General features: G+C 44.4%; 1 protein-coding gene across 1 annotated transcript; it reads left to right on the top strand.

Annotated features, from left to right (window-relative positions):
* Positions 1 to 11,039: 11,039 nt before the first annotated feature.
* Positions 11,040 to 13,570, top strand: TRH (thyrotropin releasing hormone). The gene is made up of 2 exons (XM_065642873.1): positions 11,040 to 11,264; positions 12,987 to 13,570. Exons 1-2 carry the CDS (start codon positions 11,075 to 11,077, stop codon positions 13,568 to 13,570), a joined length of 774 nt encoding a protein of 257 aa, XP_065498945.1. The 5' UTR covers positions 11,040 to 11,074.
* Positions 13,571 to 13,781: the final 211 nt, after the last annotated feature.

The raw sequence follows: 13,781 nt of genomic DNA on the forward strand, positions 1-13,781 counted from the left end.
GACCGTCGCTCCAGCCGCACGTTCTGTCACACGTCCCTCGGGACACGCCGCAGGTGCCAGCAGAGCAGGGGTGGCAGGGGAGCCATGAGAAGATCCCCGAAGCCATTTCCAACCTCACTGTTCCTCCTGGTCCCAGTATATACCTCACCGGCCAGGTACATGCCTTTACTGTCCCATAAAGCATGGTGTCCAATATCTGGCCTATAGAACAGCTTTAATTATAATCTCTGCCACCAAATGGCCCCTGAATACCCACTTATTCGCACTTCATGCTCTTTGCTTGTAAACAAACCCATTAAGCACCAGAGAAGAAGTCTGTTGTTATTACAATGACTAAGAAAGTTATAAAGATGCAAATTACATAAAGGTCTTTGTGGTTATGTAGCTAGAGGTACAATATGAACATCACCTGACTTGAACAACTGGTTGTGGGGATCTTCTTCCCCCCCGCCAAGTCTCTCTGTTGTGTACCAAACTTCATCTGAATGACTATGAATGATGGGCAGGGTTCTAAACTGAATTCTTTAGGATCTTCCCTCCTATTAACCAGGTAATTCACTCAACCCTCCCCAGAAGGGACTTGCTGACCTACTGTGCTCTACGCAATGTGCACAACTCAGCACCGTATCACATCTCTGGTGGCTTCTGTGGGCAGCCGAGTACAAGCTGTAGCATTTCCCCATTGATTTCTAAAACTAATCCATATCTTTGATGCAGCGAAGGTTTGGATTTTAAGTAACAGCTTCCAGTTTCACTGGTGCACTTAGTGATGGGTGCAAGTGATAGAAATAAAAAGCCCCTAATGATTCTCTTTGCCACATGCTTTGCAGACACAGTGGGACTGACAGGCAGTACCAGAGACTCTAACTATGTCACTGCTGTGTGCTGAGACCTTCCCATAAATGGTCCATGCTGGAATTGCAGACCAAAAATGTGTTCATCCTGCTGGTAATGCCAAGCAACCGGCTTTCTTATAAGTCTGTCATTACAAGGGGGAAGAAATCCTTGCCAGGATAAAATGACTGTCTTCTTTCTTGCAGGTCCTTCTGAGACACTGCAGCAAAGCTCACAAATCAACTGTAACCCAGCCCTCATCAGCTTGGTGATGATATACAGCTACCAAAACTCTTGCAATATCATATTTATGGCCGGCACAACTGACATGATTACTCCATCCTCTCACTTGCTCAGTCATTTCATATACATACAGGTGTATGTACATACATATGGTAGGTATATGCAGGTGTATGTTCCATGCTTGATTATGGCTTCTCTACCATAATTAGGACATGTTAGCAGGAAGTGTAAAGGAATAGCATAGAGGAAACAAATTAGCATGTTACTCCTTTAATTGCTATGGGAAGTGGTGACTTCCTATTTACAGATCTCCAACTGACTTTGCAAGTTACTCGACAGTGTGAATCAGACTCACTTCTTACAAGGAAGCTGGATGTCCACCACTTCTATCATACAAAATCAAATTTCCCTGAATCTCTTCTTGCTACATCATGAAACTTGACCCATCTTAAAAACATTATTTTGGCAAAGTATACTGAGCTGTAAATTTGCTTTGTCCAATGACTAATTTTGTGTTGGAAGTGAACAAGAATCTCTTGAGTGCTGTCATTAGCAGCTGTGAAAAAACAACAGGCTGGGCAGCTGGGATTTTTTGGTGCCTGGAGGCATAAGGTCCTGCTTGTTTCATTAAGTGACATTACTTGGTTTGAAAGATCCTGGACTGTGCCTGAAACAAGGGACAGGGCACAGTGATACTCTGAAGACAGCCACCTTCTTCCCAAATCACAGGGTTCTTCTGACTAGAAAACTATACAAATGACTCTGCATAAACATTACAGAGATAATTACAAAATAAAGAAACATTACAGTGAATCCATTGAGATCTTTAATTCCAAACTGCCACTATCCCAGAAGGAACAAACTGTGAGTTAGACCGACTCTTAAGCATACAATTAAACCTGTCAGGTTCTGACTCCATAATATGCTGTTTAATATTGAAAAGTCTGTCAGTAAAGCAATATGTGGGATTAACGTCATAATGCTTTGGGTTTGCTTCCTCATGAAACTGTAAAACAATTTAGCTGATATAAGCAACATGTTATTTATACTCCTTTTGGCAACAGTTTTAATGCTGTGTGGGACACTCTCCCTTCCCTCTAATATAAAAGCCTTCCCTGGCCTTTATGGATTTAAATTGGTATGGGGAGCTGTGTGCATTCCATGTGGAATTTACTCAGTAATTCTATTAAGAGCTTCCCTGCACAGAAATTAATGTTCTCATCTCATTCAATACTCATACTATTCATTATTTAAAACAGAAGACCTAATTTCTCCCCATATTAAGTTCCCTCACAGGATTTTCTATTAGTTTCAAGGAATTCAAAAGATTAAGCTTCAACACTTGAGTGTTTGCAAAACTGTGAAATGCTGGGCTTACAGTTAGAGCAGAAGCTCTTGCCATTTCTGGGATTTCTGAGAAGGAGAATGTCAATTCAAAGGTGCAGAGCCTTCAACAGCGGCCATTTACTTTAGTTCCTCGCTATTTTCAGGTCACAGTTCAAGAGACACCCAGCATCAGCCAGCAGAGCTGCTCTCCGGGCTGGGTCAGTGCCCAGCTGTGCCACCCGCTGCCGCCAGCGCCCTGGGCTCCGCACAAACGGGCACCGAGCAGCAGCAGCGGCACCGTGACCAGCTCAGGGCTGGAGCACAGAACACAGCACAGGAGCTGCCTTCAGCTCCCCTCCTGGGATCTACATTCCCAGCTACTGGAAATGAATAGAAAAGCCGTTATTGCTCCTCAAGTTGTTGGGTTTTTGATGAGTTGTAACAAAGCCAGCTGTCTGTGCCGCGCTGCGCTGCTGCCTGCGCAAAGCTCCTCCCCGGGTGCGCTGCCACTGCTGTGCCGCAGGCGCTGCCGCTCCAAAACCCAGCTCACCCGTCATTAGAGCCACGGATACTGTCCAGGCCCACCTAGTCAGCAAACGGATTGTGACGACGAGGGAGATACAACTTGGCTGGAACCATGCCTCCAGCCACAATTTATATTTAATACAAGATTTGTAAGTTAGGTATAATACCTTTTATTATAGTGACTTCTGTCACTGGGAAAAGCTGATAATTTGGGGGGATCATAAAGTCCTTTTTCAGTCCTAAGAAGCGAGACAAACCTTCAGACACAAATGCCTTTTTTCAGCTCTAAGAAAGGTCTGTATTCCCGAAAGTTTACCTGTCTTGTACAACTGTACTATCAGTCTAATCATAGGGACCACGTAAAGGTCATTGTGGCTGTACCCACTCTGGCATTTTCATATCATTAAAATCAAGATGAAGAGAAGCAGGAGTTATACCTCTCACAAAAACACAGCACATCCTCCTGCAGGCCAAGCTATTTACATCTTCTGATGCAGGAGAAGCTGCATTTTAGAACGGATCACACAAGGAGAGAGTTGCCCACCTAATACTGATCTCCTTCTCCATCATTTTCTCTTGGATCAGCTCAAGGAACAAACTGTGCTTTTAGATTTTCTAGAGAGAACAAAAGATTCGATTTGCCTCCCATTTCCGTTAGCAAACAAGTCATTCCTAATTTACAACATTGTTAACAAGAGGTTCAGATAGAACAGTTTAGATTTGCAGTCATTGCAAGAAACACAATTCAATAAATAACCAACTGTATAAAATTGCTTAAAGAGATGAGAAGCTGGAAACTGCAGCCCCAGTGACAGTGTACACTTCATAAAAATGAATGGGATGCTTTAAGTAGCCAGTGGAGGTATTCTCTCAGCCTTGCACACAGAAGCAATGCCATGTGGGCAACCCTTTAACTAAGAAAGATGCGTGACTTGTGGTGAACTACCAAAAAACTGAGCTGTTTTAATAAGGGAATGGAACAAGTGAATGGATTCTGGACTCACTTCCTGACTCTGCCACCACACCTGTATGACCCAGGGCAAACCACTCCAACATTCAGCATCTCTCAGTGGAACTGGTAACAATGCAGTGGCAGGTGGCACATTAACTTCACACAACATTTTTGTATCATAGTTCAAGAGAAGAAGAGCAGTTTTCATTATAACTTCTACATTTCAGGGTTCCTAGAGTGATGACTGTACTAAAGACGACCAATGTACTTCAGTTATCCATCTCCAACAGTGGCCAGAGCAAAGCGTCCCAAGGAAGATGTAAAAATGCAAAAATCTGCCAAGGAGAACCTTCTGCCCAACACCAGGCTGCCAGAGTTGACTGATGGCACAGCACACAACTGTCTATATTCTTTAAAACAGACCAGATTTGGGTCAGCAGCAGATTTTCCCAAGATCTCTTTAGGGACCAACAGCGGCGTGCCCAGCGACACGCTGAAGCTGCGGCCCCGCTGTGGCGAGTGTGGCGGCGAGCGGGGCAGCGCTGGCAGCGCGGAGCAGCTGGCCCCGCGCACACCCCGAGGGAGCCCGGCCGGCCAGGCCACCGCGGGCTGTGGACAGAACACGAACCTCAGTCCTCGCAGCTTGCACCAGGTGTCTGATGCTGTGTTTGAAGTTGTCTGTCTCCCTGTTTCTCCATTTAGAAGCCCCTTCGGAAGCTGGTGTGTCCTTGAGAATGTCTGAAAGAAAACTAAGGAACTTCATCAACAGAGTTGATACAGAAGCTCAATGGACTTGAAGCCCCTGTGATAAAAGACAGAGGTTGGACAATGGGGCTGAGGACCACAGGGTGCTGCAATCCTGCATTCAGGTGTGAAATGGGGTGATTGGGCATCTCTGTGCAATTCTAGACCCAGCCACAGACATACACGAGTACTGGGAGCAAAACCCTGTGTGGACACCAGCTCTGGGGTGTCCGTGGGTTTGTGACAGACACAAAGTACAACTTGGAAGGTGGCTCTGGAGTTTGAGAAAAGAAATTCCCACTCCTACCCAGGAATTCAGTGCACAGTGTCATGAGTAATTGTGCAACGAGTGGGAAGAAAGGACATTAACACTTATACGATAAACCTCCAGAACCTTTTAAATAGAAAAATCACCTGCTGGGAAAATGAAACAAAAACTGTGGCCAAAAAAAGCAAAAGAGAATTCTAAAAAGTAAACATATTAAAAAGAGATAGTTTTCCAGCTGTGAAATAGGAAAAGGACATTGTTCATGAAACAAAAGACCCTTTGAGGTGCTTGAATTTAACTTTTTTCCTTTAAGCAAAGCATTAAAGCTCTACTAAATCAGACCAAAATTTTAAAAAAAAGTCTGAGCAAAGGGCCAGGTGCTTGACTAGAAGACGTGGCCATTGTACTGTGGATATATTAATAATTTTGCACCTACAGAGAAGCTTTGCATGGGGATGTAGTCGTAACATGGGATTCCATCCCTGTTCTCTAAAGGGAGTCCTCGGCTCAAAGATGTCAGGAAGATTTTAACGAGAATGAAAACAGGCTGACCTCTCTTCACGGGCCTCCTTGAATAATTTTTGACATTCAGTTTCTGTCAACAGATAAAGGAACTAATTTTATGAAATTCTGATTATAAAATTAAAGAGAATACAAGCCAAATTTCAGACTGTAGAATTCCACTGAGTCTGACTTTGGAATCCAAGCGCTCAGCAAGGTGTCCCCGGGGGAAGGAATCCCTGAACACGGCAGCACTCCTGACCCAGCATGGGACTGTGCTGTTCACGCTGGCACGGAGGCTATTCTGAGAAAAGGGATTCCTAGCCCCAGCCTGCTGCCATGAGGGATTTGCACACATTCTTATGCCACGTGGAACACCCGTACCAGTAACCAGGAACATATCCGCAATGCCTAGAAGCCAGTTTGGAGCTACTACTCCTGTTCTGACCAAGTGTCAGAGGCCCAGAAGTCGGCCCGGATCGAAAAAAAAACCCAAACCCACAACTTCTTTGGAGATGTCCTGTTGTCTATGAACCTGAAATAACGTAGCTGCTGTAGCCAGGCATGCAGGCCTAAGACACCCCCTCTGTAATATTTCTGTTTCCAAGCACACTTATTACGAAAGCTGCATTGCAGTCTTAGAAGACAGATGTTCATTGCTGTGCGGTTCCTACTTTCAGAGGATCAGAAAGGATCATTAGCTAAATCTGTCTAACCAAGTTTCACCTGGGTACTTTAAATCAGAAAAAAAGAATGTTGGACTAAAGCATTTCTGTTCCCAGAGGTCAGACTGCTACTTGCTGGGGAAACATTGATCTCAGTACTCCCACGAAGAGAAAGAATTTGTTGCTGAGATGCCCTGATGATCCTGGCCCACAGAGCAGAATCTCTGTCCACTGCCACCAAGATTCTTGCATTCTCAAAGGAAAACACTTTCCTTGCCCTAAACGTTTTTCGTCAAATGTCTTAGTAAAACATTTGTCCTGCCAAAAGAAAATTAATTTTATTTCTAAATCTCCAAGCAACACCAAGGCTAAATATAGAAAATTATGTCAATGTTTATTTATCATCATAGCTAGGAATCTGAGTTCAATTAAATTTGCTAAACCTCAGCTTGCAAGTACTAGTCCTTCTCATGCTTTTACCAGCATAAAGACAGAACAACCCTCGTTGTTATATTCCCCATGTGTAAGGACATAAATCCAGTAATGCCGTCACCTCCTGCCTTTCTGATACATGCAAATGCTCTACTGCGCAGGATGATAGTTGGACAGTCTGAGCAGAGCACGACGCTGGCTGTGCCGGCATGGGGCTGTTGGCAGCTGGGCACAGAGGTGCCGGCGCTGGAAGCACAGGCACGCCGGCGCTGGAGGCTCTGCCTGTCCTGCAAACCTGCTCCTCCCTCCAGGATCTGCAGCGCTGGAGCTGATGTTTAATCACAACATCCCATCTGCAGCAGCTGGCTTGGGAGGTACCACAGAAACACGTCTCTGTCAGAAAACACATTTTCAGAACTGAAATGCTTTGTGAATACATTTTAGCTGAAACAATTCCACTTTTTGGTTTTGCGACCAGCATCTTAGCAGGGCTGTTGAGGAACCAATGCCTCAAATGTGCATTAAGGTGACTGCTTACATCTGCTGACTCGAGAACTTCCCGACCGCTGGGAATACAGGATTGGCTCAAGATTTGTGGATAAACTCCACTGGAAAATAACAAGCAGTACAAACCCCACCTTATGCTCCAAGGGTAAGACAAATTTTCAGCCTTGCTTCTTCACAATACATAGATACAAACCTAGGTATCTATGCAATCTACTTTTTAAAAAAAATCCCGCCGAAACAAGCCAATTCACTTTGCACACTTCTTGCCTTGCAGAAGAGATACACTCTGTGAGACAGATAACAGTCACAATGCTTAATGTGCTCCAAATATTTTATGTTAAAAAGAACAGCAAAAATGTGATTAACTGAAGGAAAAAATGTAACAAAGGTTAAGAAGCTATGCAGACTTACTGAAGCCTTGAACCACATGATGAAAACATCCTCTTTTTTTATTATAAGGCATGCTTGTCTTCAGCAGCTTATCAAGCAAGTACCGTAGCAACAGAATGCTTAAGAACTTCACTGTTCTAAAGACTATTATTAAATTGCAGTCATACAAAGCTCCAAAGCATGAGTCTTAGCCATCCTATCATTTCTAGGTAGATGAGAAATTCAGTATGTATCACAAGTGAAATCTGACTCATTCACTCAGTGCTAAGATGCAATAGATTCATATGGGAGGCTATTTTTAATATGCAATTCTTAGGCGTTCCTTGAGTTAATTTGCTTATACGATTTTGTATACGTGAAAGTGGTTCAGCTGTTTAACCTTCTCTTTTCCCATCTGTGTTTTTCAAGAGCCATGCTTCAAAGTGTCAGAGGATTTTTTTAAAAATTCAGTTCAATATGTGGATAATTTCAAGCCAGAGACAGACAAATTATAAGGCTAATCCCACTTAAAGGAGAAATCTGGCTGATTTCAGTGGACTCTGGATTGGGCATTTTGTTAGGACAAATCTGGGGCTAAGCTCCAGACAGCTATTGCTTTGTGAAACAAGCAACTCTGGTATTAATGAAAGCATTTAAAATACTTTCCAGCATTACTTAGAGTCCTGGAAAGCCCTAGTACTTAAAACTGAAAATACACAGGAACTGTTTTTACAGAGATCCTTGCTTTGGATTAGGGACTATTCATTGCCCAGTCATTGTTTACTGTCCCTCTGTAGTAAATGGACTGTTGATCTTTGAATTTAATTGCCTTGCATATCTTAGGTTCTGATGCCTGCTCAGGAAAACTATATTGACCTGGTCTTAGATTGGCAAAGACAACATCTTCGTAAAGCCATAGATGTGTTCTACACATAAGGTGCATAATGTCTCACACTCCCTTAGAAATCCGAACAAGAAGGAAAATAGATTCCATTTTAAAGATAATTGTCACAAATGCAGTTATAATGCTGCAGTTACAATGCTGTAAACCCCAGTCTCTGTCCCCGCTGCAAACCTGGAACAAGTGCACTGGCATCCAAGTCTCTTCTCAAATTACATCAGAGTAATTAATATCAAACCCCACATCTGTATACAATTACTGATGCATTTTTCCTGAGATATTAAGACAAAATACAGGAGACGACCACATTCTCATGGAATAAGACTGAGGTAATCGCTGTATTTCACTGAAGTCACCCCACAGAAGTCAGCTTTCATTTCCTAAAGAACCGAAAACAAGGTTCTTCTTGTGTATCTTCTGATCTATCATATGAAGTTGAATGGGGTGTGGAAAAAAAGCTTTGTAAGATGAGCATTTTTTGTTAAGTTCTGATGAGTAGGAAGTCACATTGATAAGAGAGCAACTGACTTCACCCCTTTTTAGTTTCATATGGTATTTCCATCATCCCTTCAGACACAAAATGCCTTTTGCCTTAAGGAAATTGTACAGGCTCAGACTGTGGCCCAGCACCCGAGAGAGCTGCTAAAACACCAGTGTCCTACCAGGAAAGGTGTTCTCAAGCCACAGTGACAGGCTGCTGGGTTTTGTCCCTGCTCTCTGCTGAAGACAAACTTTAACTCCGACGGTTTGGTGGCAGCAATGAGAGGGGCACACAAGGCAGTTGGTGTTCATGACAATGGTAGTGAACGGGAAAGCAGGAAAACATTGACTTCACATGGCTGAAACCTTCCATGCGGAACAACAAAGGAATCCTGAATTGCTTCAATAGTGTGAGCAATCCGTACTCCAGTTTTAGCCCCGCACACCATCAACAGGATCACTACGATTTCCAAAGAGCCACCCGCTCCTGCACGGTCTGTTCTCAGCAGCGCGGTGCAGAACAGCACCTTCAATGGACAGAGGGGTTAAAGAGGGAGTCTCACTTCTAGTTACAATAGCCCAATGCTTTTTGAAGCACACAGCAGCAACATAACTGTGCTTTAATATCTAATGCTATGTCCCCTGTATTCTAATGTACTGTTTATGGAAGCCTGTGCCAAGAAAATAAATTGTGAGCCAAGGACTGTAAAGTATAATTCAGAATAAGAACCGAGGGTATAAACTTACTTAAATATAATCCATTACATTTTTTTCAGTGTTTTTCTTCCTTAGCTTAATAAATTAGCTGCCTCTCTGCACTTACTCCACAGTGCTTGCTTAATAGAGAATACACAAGCATCTTTTCGTTAAGCAGAGAAAAACCTCCTTTTCTCCATGCTGTGTTACATAAAATTCAACATAATCTCTTTAGAGAATGGAAAAATACCCATTTCTTGGAGTCACACATGGATATATACAGGTCAGCAAATAACTATCAGAGTTCTAAAACGCACCCAAAATGCAGATCTCTGACATCAGAAAAAAAAAAAAAGAAAGAACACATCCCCTAAATTGCCTCCCAGCTATTTGCATAAAGGGTCCGGAGGCAGTACGGTATAAGTACGGAGGCACAAGCCATCCAAAGAGAACTGAGCAACAGTTCTATTGGATACTGTGTGTGTCTGTAGCACAAAAAGGGCAACTTTGAAGCTCAGATGTGCAAACAGCTTTAAGGGACTAAACAATCTCTTGGCAGATGCATCAAGCAAAACTCTGAAACTACAAACCAGGTAATTTACCAAATCATTTTCTTTTTAGCTGAATGTAACTTTTCTTCTAAAGATTGCTCTGAGCCAAATAGCCTATGTGATATTCTTAGGGCTGTTACCCAAGGACTTAATCAGAAGTGATAGAAACCAGCCAATAAGAGAGGTAAAAAACCTCATTCTCTATTTTAAAAATTTGTAGAACTTTGTAACATTGTACATTTCTTCTATGTTCTGAAGATATAAGTAAGCTAAATGACTGCTATATAAGTATTAAAGATGTATTCCATTCTACTGAAGGAACTCTGCTTACAGGAAAATAAATCCTTAAGTGTGTTAGGAATTCAAGTCCTAGCTAGAAGAAATAAAAACCCACTTGTTATCTGGGCAAGAGGCATTAGAGAAGATGATTATTATTGTGTGTCTGAAAAAGATGAGGTGCTTCTCCAATGCAAGAAATCTCCCTGACCAACGGAGCACAGCTGTCTTATTACATTGACAAATACACAGACACACAGCTACTCAAAATGTATAGAAATAGATATTAAAAAAACTGACTATGAAAGTTGGGCTTTAACTAAAGGTGGAATGAAAGTGCTGTAAATCCCAGTATTGTTTTAAAATGAACCCTTAGTAAAAGGAGATGCCCTTAGCCTGGTGGAGATTGTTGATGTAGGTGTATGTGAATGTGTCTCGTATGGGGCAACAGTTAACACAGAGTTCAAGACAGAAATGATTTTGCCTCTTCACAGAATGCAAAGTAAAATCACTGGCTTTCAAAACTATCTGTGCATCAGGAAGTTAGGTGTTAAAATGTTCATATTTATTCTGCCAAAAAAATGAACATGTGCCTGGTTTTAATTATGAAGAATTTACAGATTCTTTGAAGAATATAAAATGAACTGAGGGGTTAGTAACAAAAATGAGGAAGGAACCTCCTTAGAGTCTCCAGTCCCTACAGCAGTGTCACATTTCTTTTTCAGTGTCTGGAAATGTTGCTGTTATCACTAGGTTTGTTTGCTCCATCCTCTCTCCCACAGAGGTGGCAGGAACCCCCCCACGATGCCATCCACCCTGCTGCCACTGCTGCTGCTGACCTTGGCTGGTGTTTGTCTCCACGCGGGGCTGCCCCTTCCAGAGGGGAGGGAGAAGATGGGAACAAGTCCCCTGGATGACATCCTGCAGAGATCAGAAAGCCTCCTTCTTCAGTCTGTGCTCAAGAAAGCTGAAAAGGAAGGAGAGACCAAAAAAGGTAGATATAACACTGGGGACATCCATTTCATGATGCTGGCATGGTACTAGGCTGAGATCGTTAGATCCAATGTATAGTCCCCATGTTGTAATGTACATATTTATCACTCAAAGGGGAGGGGAAGGGTCTGAGTGTGCTGCAGTGCACTGGCACAGAGCTCTCAAAAGGCGCTTTCTTCTCTAAGATCTCCCTGCTCAGGCAATACTGTACTGAGCAGCTGCTGCACAAAAAGAAGGTAGAAGCCTGTCACAGAAAACCTGCCTGTCTGGCAAGGAGTTCCCTAGGGAAGCTCAAAGGGGGCACGTGAAGGACATTCCCAGTTGTGGACCCCATACCCAGTGTTAACTGGGAGTGCTCAATTGACCTGCTGCCCCGAGCCCTGGTTCCTACACCTGCAGAGCCGGGTGTGCACAGGGCTGGGAGCACAGGGGCTGCTCCGGTGCCCGCCACCGGCAGCTGCTGTGCTGTGCAGGCACAGCTGGGAGCACATCAGCCCTGGTGCAGCTGCTGTGCTGTGCAGGCACAGCTGGGAGCACATACGCCCTAGTGCAGCTGCTGTGTGGGCACAGCTGGGAACACATCAGCCCTGGTGCAGCTGCTGTGCTGTGCGGGCACAGCTGGGAGCACATCAGCCCTGGTGCAGCTGCTGTGCTGTGCAGGCACAGCTGGGAGCACATCAGCCCTGGTGCAGCTGCTGTGTTGTGTGGGCACAGCTGGGAGCACATCAGCCCTGGCGCAGCTGCTGTGTTGTGTGGGCACAGCTGGGAGCACATCAGCCCTGGTGCAGCTGCTGTGCTGTGTGGGCACAGCTGGGAGCACATTGGCCCTGGTGCAGCTGCTGTGCTGTGTGGGCACAACTGGGAGCACATCAGCCCTAGTGCAGCTGCTGTGCTGTGTGGGCACAGCTGGGAGCACATCGGCCCTGGTGCAGCTGCTGTGCTGTGTGGGCACAACTGGGAGCACATCAGCCCTAGTGCAGCTGCTGTGCTGTGCGGGCACAGCTGGGAGCACATCGGCCCTGGTGCACCTGCTGTGCTGTGTGGGCACAGCTGGGAGCACATCAGCCCCAGGGCTGCAGGAGCAGCAGCACGTCCGTGTCTGGCACCAACACGGTCACATAGCCCTGCCAGGGGGAAGAAGAGAGCTGGCGCCATATGCCCACAGAAAGAACCTTCCTCCCTCTTCACGTGAATGCTGAGAGTTGGTCCTGTGAATCCAAGACTTCGAGCATTAAAAAGAGCTTAAGACTGAGTAAGAGATACCCACAGAGTCAGATTGGTGGCTGGAAATACTGAGCTGGCTTTCAAACATTCACATCCCTGCTTCTACTTGTGTCTCAGCCCTGTCCTTTCTGTGTGTCCTGACAATTTCCAGCTCTTACCCATGCCCAGCTTCTGCAGCAAATTTCTTCCAGCTGCTTGGCATCTTTTACTCCCTCCCTTTACCTGAACCAACACAAGGCTTTGTCACTGCATGTCTTCCCATTTCACAGCATCTAGTTCCTAATGTATCAATCTGTCCTTGCTAAAAATGTGACAGAACTGTTTTGAGAGATGCCATCCAGAGTGATCAAATTCAAGACCATACAATTAACTTCGCAATTAAATGGGCATAATAAGCAACAGATTATGATCCTGTACTGTAGAACTCAACAAATCCCCATTTCAACTTTCTTAGTGAGGATAATGGGGGCTCATTAATGCTGTTCTTTTCCTTGGACAGAAGCAAATGCCCCTCTGCCAGAATGGCTTTCCAAAAGACAACACCCTGGGAAAAAGTACCTAAGTGACCTGGAGAAGAGAGAGCATCCTGGCAAAAGAGATGTTGAGGGAGACACGTTTTACAGAGACATTCAGAAGAGGCAGCATCCAGGGAAAAGAGAGATAGAAGATGACCTTGATGGCTACCTGGAGCTGAAAAAGCGACAGCATCCTGGCAGGTCACTGTCGGATCAGCTTGATGACATCCCCAGTGCGCAGCTAACCTACTTGAATGAGTTATCCAAAAGACAGCATCCAGGCAGAAGGTATTTGATGTACAAGCGCCAGCATCCTAGCAAAAGAAGCTGGAATGATGAGGTAGACCTCAATGACCGACACGAGGAGAAACGCCAGCACCCTGGAAAAAGGTTCTGGAATTCTGGCAGCCCAGATGATGCAGGCCCCTGTAACTTTCAGGAGCCCTTCACCTGCAACAAAGGCAGCTTGCTGCTTGATTTAGTACAAAATGTTAGCAAAGACAGGGTAGAAAAAAAACGTCAGCACCCAGGAAAGAGATCAGAATGGGAGAGTGAAACAGAGGAATGAGAAAATAATTGTGTATCATTTACATTTGGTGAAGTAAACTGCCAGATCACTAACAAATTCTGTTCACTCCCTTTTGGCTTCCTGCTGCTGACCCCTGCACTTATCTTTCAGTGCATTCATGTTCCCATTTAACAGCTTTGTCACACACTTCAAGGAAAGGAACTAAAGGACCCAGTTGAATGGACAGACAAGTACCAAGACTCTTCAACTC

The sequence above is a fragment of the Caloenas nicobarica genome, chromosome 11, assembly GCF_036013445.1.
Source record: "Caloenas nicobarica isolate bCalNic1 chromosome 11, bCalNic1.hap1, whole genome shotgun sequence".
Taxonomy (NCBI): Eukaryota; Metazoa; Chordata; class Aves; order Columbiformes; family Columbidae; genus Caloenas; species Caloenas nicobarica.